This window comes from Malaclemys terrapin, chromosome 9 (genome assembly GCF_027887155.1).
Source record: "Malaclemys terrapin pileata isolate rMalTer1 chromosome 9, rMalTer1.hap1, whole genome shotgun sequence".
Classification (NCBI taxonomy): Eukaryota; Metazoa; Chordata; order Testudines; family Emydidae; genus Malaclemys; species Malaclemys terrapin.
Window position 1 is genome coordinate 74,490,354 of NC_071513.1, and position 21,295 is coordinate 74,511,648.

Sequence of the window (21,295 nt, forward strand, 5' to 3'; positions counted from 1 at the left end):
AATTGCTTGACAGTCCTAATAAAAACGTGTCTACACAAGCATTTGTTGAACACATCATGGACCAGACTGCCTCTTGTCTGGGATTAGGTCCACTTATTTAAGAAAATGCTTCACCATCAGAAAACCAACACATTCCATTTATTAGAAAACTCACCTTTATATGGAGATATTTTTCCTGAAGCATTTTGCACTTTTATAGCACTAGTCACTAAGGGCCCTCAAAGCACTTACAAATATTAATGGAGATTCACACTGCCCTGTAAGGTAGATACTGTGTCACTTTCTAGATAGAGAAAAAGAGAAATGAAGGGTTAAGAGGAGGACCATATTAATTTTCACTAAGGTGAACAGGAGTTGAATCAGGCCCCAAGTAACTAGGTCAAGGACACAGCAATGACCAAGGCACAAATAAAAAGCAAGATTATTAACCCTCAGTCCCCTGCTCTAATTGCTACAAAGTTCTTCACATTTAACTCCAGAATTTTAGACACACAGGTCACTCATGTATGTGGCTGGGGATGTGAAAAATGGAGAAAAAAAGATTAGAAGAGACTTCTTTTCACTGATCTCTGGGACTAACAGACCTTTACTTCTAAGGAAACTTGATTTTGTTAAATTTGTCTTTTTTATTATTCTAATTCCAAAACATTACATGTGCGGGAAAGAACATCCAACTGTTCTGTTTTCTGGAATTATTACAAAGTATTAAATTTTTAATTTAGCAAGGTCATTTTCAAAATAAGTCTAATGAATAGTAGTTACTAACTGAGTCCTTTATTGAAGGACAAGTCAAACAAAACTGTCTTTTTGTATGGAATCACAGAAAACCTATTCTCATGAAGGTATAGTGTAAATAATCATAAAGGACAGTTTGTCGCAGTCCATCAAACTTGTCATTTGAAAGTCATTGTGTGAGGAAATATTTCCTCTTGACAATTCAACTAGTGACCATTCTCAGGCATAAGACTCCCTTCAAATAATATAGACTTGTGATTTTTTTTAAAGCTTGTCTTTCTTGAAACAAAATGCAACATGAAAGCATCTCTTGAAATAGTTCAGCATCAAGAAGCCATACTATAGCTGAAGAGAGATACTTAAATTACTAACCTCACTTAGAAACTTTACAAATTTTCTAGAATAATTAAGACTTACTACTGCCAGCTTTGCAGACCTGATTATATAATTACAGTGCCATTGGTTGGCTTTTTTCAGGCTGAGTGCACTAAACTCCAGACAGCTTCTCATTAGAGCTGTATTTTTAGAGGCTTTTCTCAGGGAGCCGTGATAGTTATGCAGTAAAGAATTTCACAGTCTTTCTGGGTTTTAGTTCTGGCAGCAATATAACTACATATGAGACTTATAGTATGTGTGAGATATGTATGCATGTTAATATCACAGAGCAGAAGAAACTCAAGCATGCATCACACGTTGACAACATATGAATGTCGAGTTAGAAGATATTATTAAATGTAAATGGCAAAACTAAGAATCCATAAACATCAGCCCCTTGCTGATGTATATCAACTAATGAATGCCGTGAGGGGAAAAAAAAAAAAAAATTACTGTCATACTTCAAAATAGACCATGCTCTAATCCTCAAGTTGTCCCAAATGCTTATAAACAATATTCTTCTATCATATTCATTTGACTAGCAAGGTGGAAAAGTTCTGGTAGTTTAAGGATCAATAAACTCAGGCAACTCATTTGTGAGTTCATCTAAAAGTATTTGAATTCAATACGTAAATTAATTGGAGCAGAAGCACATACTGTCTTTATTTCATTGCCTCATGTTTTTCGGGTTCATCCTAGGCCGTGGGATTGTGCCATTGATGTCTGAGCCCTCTGATGTTAACATGCACAGCTGCATTAGCAGTATGCCAGCACAACTGCAGATAGTGCTATATAATGTAGCACTTTCGTGGACACAAGGCCTAATACAGCAAGAGTACAAGCATAGACACTAATTGAAGGGAAGGTGAGCAGTGGTCCAGGGGGCAGCAGAGAACCCAGAGAATGGGACAAGGCTGAAGAGAATAATTACCATAATAAAGTATCAGAGGGGTAGCCGTGTTAGTCTGGATCTGTAAAAAGCCCATGTGTCTGATGAAGTGGGTATTAACCCACGAAAGCTTATGCTCCAATACATCTTAGTCTTAAAGGTGCCACAGGACTGTCTGTTACCATAATAAAGGTGGTTAATAGTGAATACAGAATTAGGTAGCAGCTGCTGAAAATGGGGTGGTGGAATCAGGTAGCTGAGGTCTACAATAGACTTATAGGATCCTAAAATAAAGACTTCATTTGTTTGTAATGGGAAAATTTTGGGGCATCTGTGGCACAAATGCCCCACTTCATGTAATTTTTGGAATGGGCTTTGTGCATTACCATAGAAAGAGCATTGATATAGAATGCTACAGAACCCAAAACAGAGAATTGAGATCATAAAAATACCATATTTAAACCTTTGACTTGTGCTTCAGTACACAGAGTGAAAGAAAAACTAAATATTACTAAGAACTACCTTTGGAAATAATGTTTTCCAATAGAATATTGTTACAGGGTATAGCCTGTACATCTCTGTTCCAAGTAGAATTCAAGGAGGATCCCTGAGGGATCCTGGGAATTGTGTAGGTTGTTGCAAGGCACACTGGGAAGGCATTCCAGAGAACATAAAGAGAAGCTGCAGCGATGAGGCAAGACTGGGGCATTGTGATAGCATTCAATTGGTATTTCTCTGAGCATGAGCCTGGGAGGAACTGGAAAAGCTCAAGGAAGAGGCCAGACTGATAAGACTTTGGAAAGGAGTCCAGGAACGCTGTGCTAAAGTAGCCTGGAAAGGTGCCAGGAGGAAGGCCTTTTTTTTTTTTTTTTTTTTTTTAAAAAGGGCAATGGAAATTACTTTTTTAAACCGTGAAATGGGTGGTTTTTGGGTGGAGTGCATACAAGCCCTTTGTGGCTTAGGGTTCCTCAACAGCTCTACTGACAGGTGGTGTGGAAACGTCTTTGACCCAGGAGTGAAGGACCTGTCAGCCTGGCACCCAGGGGAAAAAAACAAACAAGAAACTATGTAACATGCCGAAGGGCAAAGGTCAACTGGCACCGCCCTACATCCAGGACCGTCTTTAGTAACTGCAGAGCCCAATTAGAATACCCGGCGGCAGTCCAGGTCTTCGGTGGCACGGGGTCCTTCACTCGGCTCTGGGTCTTCCACAGCACTGAAGGACCCCCGCCGCCAAAATGCTGCTGAAGACCCGGAGCAGACCATGGGTGTGGGCCCCCCTTAGGCGTGGGGCCTGATTCCGGGGAATCGGCCTAAAGCCGGCCCTGCCTACATCAATACAGGTGAAAGCTGTAGCCCAGGGACAGCCAAGGATATATTTTGCTATTGTATTTTGAACTAGAATGGGAGGACATTTGCTTTGGTCAGAGGCCCAGAGCACTAAAATCACCAACTAACTGAACAGAAAGGGGAGACTGAGATATGTGTGACCAGATTTCAAATGAGGTAAGACAAGATTTAACATACAGTAAATAAATACTGGATAAAACAATTTAGTGAAAAGCATAATCCTCAGTAATAAGTAAAATAAATTGTCATTGAACAACCATATTTCACAGAGTTATGAGCAAACAAATTAAATGCTCTGGGGCATGTTCCACATCAGGACAGCCCATGTGAAAGAAAGAAACCACCTTTATAAGCGATTATCTCTCCATATACATAGGCATTTAAAAGTCTAACCTTATTCAGCACAATAGTTGCAATATATCTGAGATAATGGGAAAAGCCCACAGTATGTACTTGATGTAGAAAAAGATCATATTTTGCCAAAATAATCTCAATAAAAACCATAGTAAAGAACTGATAACAAAAAGGACAGTTATAACTATGTTAATAATCCAAATAAGTTACTCACGCAGGTGGACTGTCTCCACAGTATTTCCCAATTCTTTTAGCATCATTGATTTCCCCGCCATTAAACACTGCCACAAAATCATATCTGCAGTAGTTATCTCTCTCCACATCAAACTTCTCAAACTTTAACTCTATGACCTGTAGAAAAACAAATACCTAATTAAGGCTTTTTACAGTAAGATAACAAGGAGCACTAATAAAACTAACATCAGTATGCCTTATTCACTTTGCTGTCAATTGATGAAAATTGTTTACTCTGTCTGCTTATTCAAGCAATTAGCAGTCTTCAATATATGAATACAAAGGTTGGTCCTAAGAACCACTATCTGTATGGAAGAGGGGGAACAGTAGAGGGCTCTGTGAATAGAGTTCACATCAAAATCCTGATTTAATTGACAGGACTGCTATAAAAAAAAAAAGCCATGTGTTAGAGAAGGAATACATTTTATTTTTAGGGGAGTTTGTGAACAGACTTTGATTCCAATGATAAGACAGATCTGTGCCTCTGTATTCTGGCTGGTTCTCTTGATACCATATTTGTCTCAGACTATGTTCTAACCCAGTAATTAACAGCAGAGAGATAGCCTTCAGCCAGTGACTGACAGGTGTGAGTTCAACCCCAAAGCTGCAAGTAGGCAGAAGACCCATTTTAGCATATGTGGATCTTACTATGCTGAAGAATTACTTTGATAGTATATTTTAGAGATTTAGTTATGTAGATGTACCAAAAAAATGAATCCATATTCAACTAGATAGCAATTTAGCTGGTCAATAACTGAGTGGAATGCATTATCAAGTTGTGCTGTCTACTTAGATTCTTATATTGGACCCATCAAGCACCTTTCAGCAATACATAAAACTATGTAACTGTAGAGTTGATTCCAGCGAGTCATCCTTTAATGATGCATGTGTTATTTAAAACAAACAAACAAAAAACCAGTGAAGCAGAGATCTAAAATATGGGGATTAGTTGCTGTTATTTATCTGCTGGGGGATCTCTACTACTATAACTACTACAATCTGCTCTTTTTGACCAAGGGGATAAAAGATATGAAGATTGTCTTGACTATTCAAGGTTTTCCTTTGTTTTTTTCCACTGGACCCTCACTGGTGTTGCTCAAGTGGCTGCTTCTTTTTCATGGTCTTCTGGTTCAGAATCTCAATTGGCTGCAGCTGGGAGTGGGGCAAATGAAGTTAAAAGGAAAATGGGGGAGCATACAGAACAAAGACACTGGCTTGGATGGTGGGGAGAGAGGGAGGTACTAGAGGAAACAAAACAGACATGAGAAGAATAAGGGGAAGAGAGTAATTAGGGAAGGAAAGGGGGATAGTAGACAAGGTAGCAAATAGTGGGTAGAGCAAATGGAGGAGAAAAAAGGACACAAAAACAGAAGACAGAGAACTAATGGTGAAGAAATAAAAACAAAATTTATGTATGCAGGAAAGCAACAGAATGTCTAGTCTGCTTCCTCGTGTTGTATATGGGCATCTTGCTGTTCAGTCAGAAAGTCTAATGACAAAATGGAAGGAGAGGAGAGGCCACCATAGAGGAGAACCTATTTACTGAGCTCAACAAAACAATTATTGGTCTAAATTAGAGCATGGCTTGCCGTAATGGTAATATGCTGATTTGGAAGGGAAATGGGTGTGGCTTGATTGAGTCCTTGTCTAATAAAAAGGTAGAAACCGTATCTATATAGAAAATATGCCCAGTGGACTGGTGAATCTTTGAATGGCTTGTTTTAAGTGTAGAACACCTTCACGTTCGCTAGCCAAAAGGAAAAGTGGTGAATAATACAAAACTTGGTTTTGTGGGTGAGAAAAAGCCCTTGACTCATTGGAAACTATACAGCACTGAGAGAAGCACTATGGAAATCTATAGAAAATATGTCTATTTGGACGCTTAAAACATTCCTGGGGACAGGATCTCAAGAATAAGAATTCAAAAGGAAAATCCTATCCTAAGTTTTCACTACAAGCTTGTAGAAAGTTTTCAAGCTCATCTGGAGATAAATGGGAAGCATCAAAGTAATCTGCAATTTACAGACAATATTGTTAAAATCACTGCCTAGCTATAGATTGCTAAATGACCTGTACATGGCGAGCAAGGAATGTGGATTAAAGATGAATACAGGAAAGACTAAGCTGACGTACAGCCTCTAGTTCAAGGGGGGGGAAAACCTTGGTAAATGGAAAAGAATTAAAGATCTGAAGAATACATTTATCAGGGACAGCTTTTTCATTTGGAAGATTATGGTCATGCACTGAAGATTAATAGGAAAGTCTGGGTGGCATATAAAAGAATGTTGGGAAGCTAACATAGTTATGAAAAGTAACCTATCAAACATGCCTCAATCATTGTGTACTCCCTGCCATGATACAGATTATTGAGCAGAAACCTGGGCAACAACAACAAAAATGAAGCATAATGAAGTATCAAAGTAACTATTATAAATTGCCAACCTACATGTTAACTTTTGTGGGTAACTGTTAAAAGAGATACCAAAGCTCACCTGATTCTTTGGGGCTACAATATGCCATGAGCAAGTGACTCCTGCTGGGTAATCGCGATCTGGCCAATTAGGAGTTTTAAAGGACCCAGAAGGCTTGTCTAGTCGTCCACCACAGTACTGATCCCCTAGAAATACAAAACATAACATACTGACCAAAAGCACAGGGCATGTGTGTAATGCATTTAATACAGCTGTTCCACTACAGCCAAATTCCCAACTCCTGTGTGTAGCCAAAGGAAATAAGCTTTTGTGTAGGGGTTCTCAGATGAGACCCATAGAAAATGCTCTCAGCCTGAAGTTCTTCCTCTGTAGGTACATGTAGCTGAAGATACAGCTCACTTGACACTTTTCTCTAGAGCCACTGCACAGCAATACTTCACAGGGTGTAAGGGGTTTTAGAGACCACTGGATAGCCTCTCTGCAGCAACACCATTTTGTGCAACATAACCCTGCTAGTTCCACTGCATTTAGGGCCCTCCGTGCCCATGGGGAGGATTTTGTCCATAGTAAAGAAACTAAAAACTGTTTGTGGCTGGTCTCTTTACTTTGTAGAGACTTTAACATATTCTATATTTTTTCTGTAAGATCCATGATAGCAGTGTATTAAGATTAACTTTGCCGATCAAAAGATTCTCCCTTGTCCCCAGACTACAAAATTAAAACTATTTTCCCCCATGGCAAAATTGAGGGTGAGAGAAAAGCTTAGGAATTGGCATCTATGCCTAACAGGAGTCAATATCCATGACTGAAAATGGGAAAAAAACAAAAAAAACACAACTTTCTAACTTAACAAAAATGAAGACTTCTTTTTTTAAAGTGCCAGTCTAGGGCTTCATTTCTCCTCCTCCTCCCAGCCCCAAATACTGTGGTGAATACATTATCCTTGACTATAACACAAGTGTGCAGCTTCTTCATTTTTGTATCCTTTCAGTAACAAGGATGCAGGGTTCTGGATATTATAACTTTCAAAGAAGTAGGAAACCTTACTTTAACTTTAAAAGTTCCTTTGGCCTCAAAGTCTAAGTACATTCTATAAAAGACAAGATAATGTTTGCAGTGGTGGCGCCAGGCATAAGTAGACTTAGCAGTTGCTTAGGGCCCCCATTGAGTATTATTTCCAAAATACCATTCATCTTATTTAACATGGACTTTTTAACAAGTATATTAGCATATGATGTGTTGGTATATTTTTTGGTTTGCGGAAATAATGCAATTAGTATTTTTAGGGGATGGGTGAAGGGTAAGGTGTGGCCCCAGAAATATTCCTGCTTAGGGCCCCCGATGGGCTAGCACAGCCTCTGAATGTTTGCCTTTAATATTTGCATAGTTGTAAAATACCTCTTTCATGTGGTTCTGCTGCAGAAAACATAGCAATGAATCCATTTCCAGCTGTATTGGCATCTGAAATCATTTGTACCAACATCTTATTGCCATTGGCCACAAGGGCACCTGGTTTGAAAGTACCACAGAACCTGCCCAGGCGTTGTCCATTGGCATGACCATTGTAAACATCCACAAAGTCATATCTGCACAAGTTGTCACTTTCCAAGTCTATATATCTAAAAGACAGAACTACCACCTTTCCTTCAGGCACCTGTAGAGGGGAGAGAGTAACGTATCTTAACATCATTGTCATCATCACTACATGACTAGCTGCTCTGCATAACTGTTGTTTGCGTTTTCAACTGTGTATATTTTCAAGTTCCTTTCCCCAACTTACCATCAAAATTCTTCATTCAAGTACAGATGAGATGTTGAACAAATAATATGGGATGCTCCCTCTCTGTTCCCAGCTCCATCCTTTTCTGTTGCAGTATTCCCTTCCTATTGCATAGCATCCTCTCTTCAAAAAGGTGCTTTGACAAATGTTAATAACTGCTATTCAATATCACATCCCAACTCAACTGCAACTCTAAGGCCCAAGCACATCCTCTGCCAGTGATGTCACATTCACCTTTGCACTCATCAATGGAGAGCTAACCAACTGGTTAATGTCAGGGCCATTTTTTTTAATATGAACCAGTCAATCAATTTTGAATTTAGTTCACTTGCCCCTCTCATCCTGATTATCTGTGGCATTCAAGGGTTTATAATAAAGCTGTTCAATTTGGGGGATTTTACATTTTCTGATCACTTTTAGTAGTAATTTAATAAACACAATATCAATTTAGAGAAGAAAAAAGGAAACTTTATGTCTAAAACTGCATAGCTAAAATTAACAACTAAATGGAACCCATTTAGTTCCATAGATGTAGTGGAAATACTGGTTTTAATAAAGAATAAGTAAAACTACAAGTTGGATACAGAGTTCAAGCAAGCTATTAGTATGCAATGATGATAAGAGAGCCTTTGGTAATAAGGGTCTAGACACAAGTTACATTTTAAATTACTTTTTGGTTAAGGGTAACACTGGTTCCTGGAACACTAAGGCCTAATGCTGTTTTGCGGCTTTAACAAAAAGCATCTAAAAAAAAAAAACAACTTTGGTTAAATGGAGAATATATTTGGATAGAAATAGTTATATGTTTAAAACAGACTGTGACGGTCCACGCCCCTAGGGTCAGGGCAGCATGGCCCGTCGGTCACAGTCTATAAAGCAGCCCTTCAGTGCAGGGCAGCATGGCCTAGCGGCCAGAATCTATAGAGCCGCCCTTTGATGCAGGGCAGCAGGGCCTAACGGCTGGAGTCTATAAAGCAGCCCTTTGGCGCAGGGCAGCGTGGCCTAGCGGCCAGAGGCTATAGCATTGGGGCGCCCCTTATAGGGTGGGGCAGCCCTGGTAGGGGGGCCCGGGCCCACCCAACTCCACCAGGCCCCGACCCAAAGCCCTAACAGTGGCGTAGCGGCTTGCCACTGACTCAGCAGGGGGTCCTACCGAAACACGCCGAGTTTCCCCAGTGGGGAGGTACCACTCCGTCACCCTCCCTGGTCACCTCCTACCAGAGTCTGTTTTGGGGTTTCCCATGAGATGTCGGGTCCCCTGTGTTCGGCAGGGCCAGTCGTCTCCAAGGGTTCCTCCAGTCACCGGGGTGCAGGCAGGCCGTGGATGGCTTTGATTCCCGGTGCAGTCAGGGGCTGTGGCTGGCCCTCCGCAGGAGCTTCCCAGGCAAGTCCTTCCCCTGCGGCCTCCAGCCCAGAATGAGCTGGGCTCTCTCCCTTTATACTACTAGGGCATTTGGAGCATGCCCAGTCTTGCCAGGGGGGCGGAACTTCTGCTGTCAATAACATGGGCTTAATCCTGTCTGGGCTAGTGCGATGTAAGCAGACCCTGTCACACACACACCCCTGTAAGAAGGACCCCCGGGGGCGGTCCATCTCCCCTTCCTCACCTCCCTGTCTAGAAAAGAAATCCATGTTAGCATGAGTCTTACCCGGATGATGAAACACGCGGAAGTCGTATGGTTGTAGCGACAGGTACCAGCGCATGATTCAGGGGTTCACGTCCTTCATGCTGTGTATCCACCTGAGGGGGGCATGGTCAGTGATCAGTTTGAAGGTGTTCCCCAGTAGATAATAGCGCAGGGCATCAATAGCCCATTTCGCGGCCAGGGCTCTTTCTCGATCGTTGAGTAGTGTTGTTCTCGAGGAAATAATTTGAGATTCAGGTACAGTACTGGGTGTTCCTCCCCTTACAGTTCTTGGGAGAGTATGGCCCCTAAGCCTATCTCTGAAGTATCCGTTTGGAGTATGAATTCCTTTGAAAAATCAGAGTGTCACAGGACCAGTTCCTGTGTGAGATGTTCTTTCAGAGTCCTGAAGGCCTTGTCGCATGGGTCAGACCACTGCACCTGTCACGGCTAAGAATTCCTCGTCAGGTCTCAAAGGGGGGCAGCTATAGACACAAATTCCAGTACAAAGCGGCGGTAGTAACTGGCCAGTCCCAAAAACTGGCGTACCTGTTTTTTCGTCTTGAGCGTGGGTGTATCCATAAGGGCTTATACCTTATTGATTAGTGGGCGTAATTTCCCTCCTCCTACTACATACCCGAGATAGGTCATCTCTTCCTGTCCAAGATCGCATTTCGCCAGGTTGGCTGCTCTAAGGGACTGGAGGACCCCAGTGAGATGTCTGAGGTGGTCTTTCCAGTTGTTACTATAGACCACAAATGTCGTCTATATACACTGCTGCATATCGATTGTGAGACAGTAAGAGCTTATTCATCAGCCGCTGAAAAGTCGCTGCGGCTCCGTGTAGCCCGAACGGCATGGTTACAAAGTGGAAAAGGCTGAATAGTGTTGGGAAGGCGGTCTTTTCCCAGGAGTTTGGTGTAAGAGGGATTTGCCAGTACCCTTTGGTTGACAAATACCTCGCCCCCCCAAGTTGTTCTCGGAGTTCTTCCACCCGGGGCATTGGGTACGCGTCGAACCGAGAGACAGCGTTAACCTTCCAGAAATCTATACAGAATCGGGTGGTCCCGTCGGGTTTTGGAATCCGAACGATTGGGCTGCGCTATTCACTCTTCGACTCCTCGACTACCCCCCATCTCAAGCATCATATCCAGTTCCTGTTGTACTATGGCCCACATCTTCCGGGGCAGCGGTCAGTGTGTCCCTCACTCTCTGACCGGGTGTCATCACAATATGATGGCTCATAAGGTTGGTTCGTCCCGGACGGGTTGATAGAACGTTGGGGAAATCCTCTATGAGCCGCGATATTTGCTCCTGCTGAGCCGTGGTGAGGCCAGTCCAGAGCATAGCCAGCCTTGGGTCTAGGGGTTCCCTGGCTAGTGGTCCAAGTTCTGGGTCCGGGGGCGATGGGGTGATGAATAAGGCCTCCCTGGCCTTCCAGGCCTTCAATAGATTCACGTTGTATGTCCGGGTGTCCCTCCATCATCCAGGCAACCGGACCTCGTAATCTACTGGCCCGACCTGTCGGGCCCCTGCCAGTTGGCCAGGAGCTTTGATTTGGCTGAGGGTCCCCAGGGCGAAACTCCGTACCTTAGCCCCTCTGTTATATATCCGTTCCTGCATCTCTTAGGCTCCGGCGTTTCTTGGGCTCACAGCAGGTTCTCCCGGGCGAAAGCCCCCAAGGTTCGGAGCCGTTCTCAGAAGTGTAGCACATACTGGGTGGTCCCGAGTACTCACGTCTCCTGTGCCTCCCAGTCTTCTCTCAGGAGGTCCAGGATCCATCGGTGGTGCCTGCCATACAAGAGTTCAAAAGGCGAGAACCCGGTCGATGCTTGGGGTACCTCCCTTATGGCGAACAACAGGGCTGGCAATAGTGAATCCCAAGGGCTGGGGTCTTCCTCCACGAACTTCCGCAACATGGACTTCAGGGTACCATTAAAACGCTCCACTAGACCGTCTGTTTGTGGATGATAAACCGATGTTCGGAGTGTCCGTATATTCAGCACAGCTCTGCTATTAGTTTAGAGGATACGTTAGTACCCTGGTCAGTCAGGATCTCCCCGGGTATCCCGACCCTAGCGAAGACCTTCACTAGTTTGGCAGCAATCACCGGCACCGTAGCAGCTCGGAGGGGAACAGCCTCGGGGCAAAGTGTTGCGTAGTCCATGATCACTAAAATAAAGCGATTCCCCATTTTACTTCTTTCTAAGGGTCCAACCAAGTCCATTCCGATGCGTTCAAAGGGTACTCCGACCACGGGCAGGGGTATTAACGGTGCTCGGGGTACACCCTTCGGTCCGGCCCGCTGGCATTCCGGGCAAGTCGTGCAATAATCCCCAACCTCTTGGTGAATGCCGGGCCAAAAAAAAAATATATATATCGGCAGGCCACCCTCTGAAGGGTCTTTTCCCGCCCCAGATGTCCTGCCCAGGGGTTTGCATGCGCTAACTGTAGCAGGCCTAGTCGCAACCTCCGGGGAACCAACAGCTAATGGAGCGGCTCAGGTGTCTCTGGTTCCTGCACCACCCGAGATAGGCGATCCCGCCAGATCTCAAACCAGGGCCCCTGCAGAGGTCTCAGAGGTGTGTCCTCTCCAGAGTCAGGGACGGTGGCCTGCTCCCAGGCCCTACTCAGAGTCGGGTCTTCTCTTTGCTCCCTCACAAAATCAGTATCTTGCTCCAGCTCTGCCTGCACGTCTTCCACGGACGGCTGTTGGGCATTGGCGGGCGCCTTCCCCGCCATAGATGTCCCTTCCCCCGGGTCAGACTCTGGTGTGCGTCCAAGCAGTCCCCTCCCTGCAGGCGTAGCCCCTTCCATTTGTGGAGTGGGGGGTTGATACTGCTGGAGGACCTCCCTAAATTCTGGCCAGTCTCGCCCCAGCACTACGGGGGTAGGCCAATCTGTGAGCCATGCCCATGTGGAGGATTTCCTCCCACTGGCCAATCTCAATCCTCACTCAGGCTGTGGGGTAAGGGCGGATGTCCCCATGTACACACTATAGGTGTATCTGTTCCACTGAGAGTCTAACGTCAGGAACCAGCCCCTCCCACAAGAGGGTCTGACTGCATCCCGAGTCCACCAGGGCATTCGTGGAGGTACCTTCGACCCGCACAGGGTCTACTAACTTTCCCAGCCCCCTTTTCCAGGCTCTTTGGCCAGCAACCCAGACTTGCCTATAGTTGCAATCCATGAACAGGCATTCCTGCTGAAAATGTTCCTCTTGTCCACACTCCCAGCAGCGATTTCGGCCTTCTGAAGGTCCAGGGCCCACCCTTGGCGGGCTTCACCCCCCCCTTGTGGGAGCCAATCCCTTCGAATCGGAGTCTGAGTGGCCCTGTGCCGGGATTTGGGACTGGGAAGCTTAGTGGGTGTGGAGCGGGTATTGGGCGGAGATTCCCGAGCCCCAAGGGGGTACTGTTCTTTACGGAGGCACTGGCGGTACGTCTCTGGGCTAATGCCGATCTGATCTAAAATGGCCGCTTTCACCCGGGCGTACTCCAAGGCCTCCCAGGGATCAAGGTTGCGATAGGCAGTATGCGCCTGTCCCAGTGCTCTGGGGGCCACCGAGCAGCAGTGGCAACCCGCTCGAACGTGACCAGGAATGCCTCGGGGTTGTCACCTGGTCCCATCTTAGTGAGGTGAATTGGTAGCCCCCCTGAAGCCTCTCCAGATCCTGCTCCAGTGGGTGTGGGGGCTGGGGCTCCCGGCGGGCGCAGTAGAGTTGCCACTTGTTGGACTAGGCGTTCCTGTTGCAATTGTTACTGGGCAGCCAACTCTCAAAGGAGCTGCTGCTGTTGTTCTTGGTGCTGGGTCATCTGCAACTGCTGCTGGCTGGCCATCTCCTGCATCATGTGAGCCTGTTGTTGTCACTGTTGGGCCGCTTGCTCTTGCTGATTCTCCAGCATCCACTTTAGAAACTTCTCTATATCCATCTTGGATGGCGGTGGGGCTCCAGTCGTCTACATTCCCTCCAATGGGCCTTTCAGCAGGTCCCGGGCATTGCCCACATTCTTCACCACATGTAACGGTCCACGCCCCTGGGTCAGGGCAGCGTGGCCCATCGGTAACAGTCTATAAAGCAGCCCTTTAGTGCAGGGCAGCACAGCCTAGCAGCCAGAATCTATAGAGCCACCCTTTGATGCAGGGCAGCGGGGCCGAACAGCCCGAGTTTATAAAGCAGCCCTTTGGCGTAGGGCAGCATGGCCTAGCAGCCAGAGTCTGTAGTGCCACCCTTCAGTGCAGGGCAGCATGGCCTAGCGGCCAGAGTCTATAGAGCTGCCCTTTGATGCAGGGCAGCGGGGCCTAACAGCTGGAGTCTATAAAGCAGCCCTTTGGCACAGGGCAGCGTGGCCTAGCGGCCAGAGGCTATAGCGTTGGGGCACCCCTTATCCTCGACCCAGGGCCCTAACAGTGGCGTAGCAGCTTGCCACTGGCTCAGTGGGGGGGGGGTGTCCTACCAAAACATACTGAGTTTCCCCAGGGGGAGGTACCACTCCGTCACCTTCCCTGGGTCACTTCCTACCAGAGTCTGTGTTGGGGTTTCCCATGAGATGTCGGGTCCTCTGTGTTCGGCAGGACCAGTCGTCTCCAAGGGTTCCTCCAATCGCCGGGGTGCAGGCAGGCGATGGACGGCTTCGATTCCTGGTCCCAGGAGCTGTGGCTGGCCCTCTGCAGGAGCTTCCCAGGCAGGTCCTTCCCCTGCAGACTCCAGCCCAGAATGAGCTGGGCTCCCTCCTTTTATAGTACTAGAGCACTTGGAACATGCCCAGTCGTGCCAGGGGGGCGGGACTTCTGCTGTCAATAACATGGGCGTAACCCTGGCTGGACTGGGGTAAGCAGACCCCATCACACAGACACAGGGAAGCTTTTTAAAAATGCTCAAAGTGATCTCAATTCAAAACTCAGTACACTTATCCACAAAGAAAAAACATATATATATTTTTGGAACCCAAGGAGTTTACCATCTAAATTTGAGACATGACATGAATGGTGGTGATGAATGGTAGGAATTGTATGTGCAATAATGTTATATACCCTGTTTCCCCGAAAATAAGACAGTGTCTTATATTAATTTTTGCTCCCAAAGATGCGCTAGGTCTTATTTTCAGGGGATGTCTTATTTTTCAGAAATGAAAAATGCCTTATTATCGGTGGATGCCTTATTATCGGGGAGGTCTTATTATCGGGGGGATGCCTTATATTACAACGAGAGGCAAAACTGTAAGTAGGCCTTATTTTCGGAGGATGTCTTATTTTCGGGGAAACAGGGTAGTTATGCAGGTTAGGCATGTACATATGTGTTAAGGCTTTGGGTTTTGTAAGAGCTATGGAAAAATAAGTTGTGAGTATTTTTGAATCACTTCATTGTGGACACTGTGAAAGGGGTGAATTCTCGACAGGGCCAGCTCCAGGCACCAGCTTGCCTGATTCTCGAGAGATTTAACTGGGGGAGGGGGAATGGTTGCTCAAACAAAAGAGCATTCCATGTGCTCAGGAGTTCTAAACTTGAAAGGTGTTGGGGCCTGAGCCTGCAAGCTCTTACTACGAGTAGTACACTGACGGGGCACTTGTTTAACAGAGACCATGTAACAGTTTGGGACAGAAAGCGAAGAATATCCTGTTCATTTGAAAACCTGAAAAGGGAACATAGATAGGCAGAATGTAATTACTGGGACCTATTCATGGACTAGTACAGTGGGTAACCAATTAAAAAAACATTACCAGCCATTACTGCACTATGTTGCCTGAGATTATTTCCTGTTTTGAATATTTAACACACAACCAAAGTATGACTAGTAAAGCTCATACATGAGACACTATAAACCAAAAAAAAAATAAAGTTCCTGAAACTTCTCCATACACCTCTACCCCAATATAATGTGACCCGATATAACACGAATTCGGATATAATGCAATAAAACATTCCGGTGGATCAAAGCAAGTTCGATATAACGCAGTTTCACCTATAACGTGGTACGATTTTTTGGCTCCCGAGGACAGCGTTATATCAAGGTATATTTATGTGACTATTTTTAAAATCCAGACTTTTATTAGCAAAAACAAGTGATATAGACTATAATGAGCCTGAGAGACTGAAGTCTTTTCTTTAGCCATGGAACAGGCTAGTACAGGCAGCAGTAGTGCCAATGTTTCCCAACTCTGATTAAGGGGTGAGAGGATATACTTCCTGTAAATCCATTCAGTCCTTGGAATCTCTGCTGATTCTGCCAGAAAAGACAACAGTTTTGGTTCTTGTTTTTGTGGTATGACCACCTGTTCACTGCAAACTGTACAAAGAGTACCAATTTCCAAACTGATTTCAAAGCGATCTGATGATAACATTAACCTGGGTTGGAGCTGAATCAGTGACCCAAAGGTATAAGATTAAATATTCTGTTACCACTCCCCTTAAAACTTTACCTACTGTAAAGTAGCATTATTGGTCACTGTCATAATATTAAAGTATACCATACAATAAAAAAGCTAATATATTTAGATAGTATACAACCAAGAATTGTGAAACATAAAATAGAGGAAAAAATATTTATTTTGTTTCTAGGATGTTTGTCTTCTCTGAGAACAGAAAAGAGGGATATTGCAGAGAAAACCGAGGTGGGTAAATTACAGCCTGCCATTTTAAATCTTTAAATTTACTTAGAAGTTATCTCACTTAATCCCTGTTCACATTTTTCTTGCAAAAATGATGTTCACTACTGTTACCACCCACATCAAAGCCAGGCAAACTTATCCAAAGTACAATAGCTATGTTTTAGAAAAATTTTAAGCAAGTCACCAGGTCAAACTAAGGTGCTTCTGAAATAACCAGGCTTTAGTGGGTAGTGAGGGGAAGAAATCCACAGGTCTGCTTAATCAGTTTGAAGCAAACAAGCACACACACTGTAAACCACTTTGTATAAGCTGTCTGACCTCTAGAACCACTGCCACTTTATTGAAAATACTGTAACTGGAGAACTAGAGAAGTTTTCAACAGCAACAAATAAGTTAATTAGAAATATAACAAGCAAAACATGTTCTCTGGAAACTTACAGAAAAAGGACAGCACAGGCAGGACATTTAGGAAAGCTCTAGTGATAAGAATAACAACTTTTCCTTGTTAATACAAATTAGCTTGTCAACTGTATTACACTCAAAGGTAAACTATAATTAAATTAGTTGACAGAACAGTGTCAAATCTTGGGCTGCTGAGACTAGTGGCACTGAAACTGGAAGAACAGCATTTATGGCACTTCATGCTGTTCTTCTGACCTACTGCCTTTAAAGTTAAACAATAAACATACTAAATGTTTTAAAATCAGTAAGTGAATACAGTAGGTCTTTAAGGAAATGTATTTAAAGCTTACAATTTCTTTAATAACCAGCTTATCCTGTAGCATCATATTTTGATTCTACTAGATTAAATATGTACTGTCTTTACACTGATTTAATTTTGATTAAAGGTCTTGGAAAGTAAGGTCTTGAGGTCTTACCTGCAAAGTAAACATAACTCTTAAAACGTCACTAAAATTGAGTGGCTGAAACTACAGAAGCCAGGGAATGTCATTGCACTTTTCGCTAGACAGCATCCTGACTAGTTTTGATACTAAAGTTAAGATGGGGGGTAGGGAGGAGGGAGTATGGTGAAAGGCAAGCTTCCATACCACAACATAGGATGCAGCATCAAAGGGTACTGTCCACCCATTACATGAGAATTCTCTGGGGGGGTTGGAGAGGGGAGGGAGAGGTTTAGAATACTGTATGATTAGTGTTCAGATGTTTTATCAAATACTTGTTCAGCTGCAAACATTATGCTGAAATGTCATTAAGGGTGTATTTTAAAGCCTCAAATGCAAACAAATTAAGAGCTGTGGATGAAAGTCTAGATTGGCACATCAACTTCAAATTGTACTATTGTGCACAAAAAAAGTACAGGCAAACCACCACTACTGTATGTAAGACTGGAAGTTCAGCCTTGGCTTTTATCTGTTGCTGAGTAATTCATGACTTTTCTTTGTATACGTATATTTAAAGAACAAAAGAACCTATAATACAAGCTTATAAAACTTCCTACATAGGACCTAATACTTACTATACAATAGACTTCAGTCCTGAGTAAGCCCTATGTAGCTGGCAATTCCCTAGCCCACAGCAAGCCAAGATAACCAGGAGAAAGTTTGCCTCCTGCAGAAGCCCCAAAACAATATCTAACAAAACTCTGTAGTACCAAGTTGTGGCATTGCCTGGCTGGGTTAGTGTTCATGCAGATAAATTCTCTGCAGAAATTCGGGCAGATCCTCAGAAGGTATAAATTGTTATAGCTCCATTGAAGTTAATGGAATGATGACAATTTACACCATCTGGTGGGTAGGGCACCCGTAGGGGCAGATCCTCAATCTCGGGTTGGGAAATCTAAATTCCTACAGCTCTAGAACTCTTGGTAACCTCTTGGCACTGCCACAGGGAAGGGGGTGACACATGGGTCTGGCTGGCTTAAACAAATGAACTGTGCGTTGTGGTGCATCAGAGATTAGAACCTTTAACAAAACAACAAGTGGAAGTTTTGAAAGAGAAAGACCAAAGACCTTTGTTTTAAATCAGTCTCCTAAATAAGTTGAATTTCTATCATTTTAATTTTAGTGGCTTTGGGGGAGATTTTCAAAAGCATAAATGACAGGCATCTAATTGCCAATAGTGCCTTTAAAAAGCTGCCCATTTATTTTTATCTTGAACGGATAACCATTGTGGGGAAAACAGAAATGTAGCTGACTTTTTCCAGCAGATGGAAATATAGTCTATAGGGACTACAGAGTGTTTGATTCTAAACATATATATGTAGTTTAGAACATAAATTTAACTTATCCACACCTATAGAAGCCCAGAAAGTGTAATGTTTCCAGCATATGCATCTCTCCAGCTCATATTAACTCCTTGACTGGTCTGAATAACTCAGAGGCACTAAAGTGTGGGTTGAAGGGGAAGAGGATGCAGGGTACGTTTCACATTCTTGATGCACTTCTGTTTTGTAACAGCTACTAATTCTCTCAGAATTTCCTTCTTTTTGCCTTTCTGACACACAGTAAAGTAAAGTTATTTTTATGGAGGAAGGACTAAGGCACAGGACTGGGAGTCAGGACAACCAGGTATTATTTATGACTCTACAAACTCTGTGACCTTGGACAAGTCAATTAACATCAAAATTTGAAATTTTTGGCCTTAAAATTAAACAGACAAATAGAACCATCCTGATTATCAGAGATGCAAAGCATTTGGTAAGTAAAATAATGTAAGTTCTTTGGGGTAGGAACTGCCAATATCTGTGTATTTGTATTGTGCCTAGAACAAAAGGGTCTCAACTCGGTTGGCCTTTAGGGGCGACAACATGTCTTAATCATTTTAGTAGTGGCTGCATTGGTAGTGTGTCCATAGATAAGTTTATCTACACTTTCCAATATAAGCTCAAGTTTTCAGTCACTTACAACTCTGCCAAAGTTTAACCATATGGACCAAAGTTTTCCTTAATCTCTTTTCGGAGTTGTTTTTGAAAATTTCAGCAAGAACAGTTGTTTCAGAGAATGGGTTTAAGGAAATTAGTCAATGTTTGTGGGTTTTGCCCCCAATCATTTCTTTGAGGAGATCTAGCCCCTTCCAGGGTTTAGACTAGGAACTTTAAATTTGGCAGGTGGATGGTCCTGGAGCCAGAGAGGTGCCTTTTGCCCTCCCTGTGAAAATCCACTCAGACTTGGCTAAATTATAAACCACAGAAAATCCCTATTTCAGCATGCTTAGTAGGAGGTGTTAGACACTTGCTGCTAGAATCTTAGAACATTTCTTCTGTTCTGAGCATGGTCCCAGGCCACAATAAGCTCTGGACAGGACACTGGCAAAGCAGAAGTATTCTGCAGGCCAAGGTACACCAAGCAGGAATCAAGGATTTGTCTGTACAAAAGCTTAGTTCTCAGCAAGCCTGGGTGTAAATCTATGCCACACTAGCCTGCTGTGCCCCATGCGGACCCTGCTGCTGTGCACTAAAATGTTCTGTAGTGCACTTTGACCTCACTTTGAAATGGGAGTAGTTGCACATCAGCAAGGTTCACATGGACACATGGGGCGCAGCAGGCTAGTGCGGGGTAAATATACATACCAGCTTGCAGTGAACTAAGTGTTCATATAGACAAGCCCCAAGAGGAGACCATGAGTTCTAATCTCAGCTTTCCCACTTACTTCTGTGAATAATTCTGTGCACTTCACAGCCCTTGTTGAGCAAGGCCTCATACCCAATACCTTGCGAAGCAGGCAAATATTGACCTATTGTATAGATGGGGGTAACTGAGTGGTTGCACAAAACTGCTTCTGGCAGAGTTAGGGATAGAAACCAAGCTTCTCATATGACAGACCAACATCCACTAAGGCCTGGTCTACACTATGAGTTTAATTCCAATTTAGCAGTGTTAAATCGAATTAACCCTGCATCCGTCCACACAACGAAGCCATTTATTTCAAAATAAAGGACTCTTAAAATCGATTTCTGTACTCCTCCCCGACGAGCGGAGTAGCGCCGAAATCGATATTGTCATTTCGAATTAGGGTTAGTGTGGCCGCAATTTGATGGTATTGACCTCCAGGAGCTATCCCACAGTGCACCATTGTGACCGCTCTGGACAGCAATCTGAACTCAGATGCACTGGCCAGGTAGACAGGAAAAGCCCCGCGAACATTTGAATTTTATTTCCTGTTTGCCCAGCACAGGAGAGCACAGGTGGCCACAGAGAGCTCATCAGCACAGGTAACCACGCAGGCCGATAATCGAAAAAGAGCACCAGCATGGACTGTACAGGAGGTACTGGATCTGATCGCTATATGGGGAGAGGATTCAGTGCTAGCAGAACTTCGTTCGAAAAGACGAAATGCCAAAACTTTTGAAAAAATCTCCAAGGGCATGATGGAGAGAAGCCACAATAGGGACTCAGAGCAGTGCCGCGTGAAAGTCAAGGAGCTCAGACAAGCCTATCAGAAAACAAAGGAGGCAAACGGTCGCTCCGGGTCAGAGCCGCAGACATGCCGCTTCTACGCTGAGCTGCATGCAATTCTAGTGGGGGCTGCCACCACTATCCCACATCTGACCGTGGATTCCGAGGCGGAGGTAATCTCATCAGCCACACCTGAGGATTCTGCGGATGGGGAAGAGGAGGAGGAGGAGGAGGACGAGCTTGCGGAGAGCACTCAGCACTCCGTTCTCCCCAACAGCCAGGATCTTTTTCTCAGCCTGACTGAAGTACCCTCCCAAGCCAGTACCCAAGACCACGACCCCATGGAAGGGACCTCAGGTGAGTTTACCTTTTAAAATATAAAACATGATTTAAAAGCAAGCGTTTTTTAATTATTAATTTGCCCTGAGTACTTGGGACATTCGCGGCCAGTACAGCTACTGGAAAAGTCTGTTAACGTGTCTGGGGATGGAGCAGAAATCGGTTCTTTATCTCGCTGTGTAATCCTCAGGAGAGTGATATCGCTCATGGTAACCTGG

General features: G+C 44.1%; 1 protein-coding gene across 1 annotated transcript in view; it reads right to left on the reverse strand.

The window, feature by feature from the left end:
• Nucleotides 1-21,295, reverse strand: part of PCOLCE2 (procollagen C-endopeptidase enhancer 2) — a 50,387-nt gene that overhangs the window by 15,898 nt on the left and 13,194 nt on the right. The window contains exons 3-5 of the mRNA XM_054039260.1: nucleotides 7,768-8,023; nucleotides 6,430-6,554; nucleotides 3,918-4,054 (exon numbers count right to left, since the gene is read on the reverse strand). Coding sequence (XP_053895235.1) covers nucleotides 3,918-4,054; nucleotides 6,430-6,554; nucleotides 7,768-8,023 — 518 coding nt within the window. The remainder of the gene's footprint in view (nucleotides 1-3,917; nucleotides 4,055-6,429; nucleotides 6,555-7,767; nucleotides 8,024-21,295) is intronic.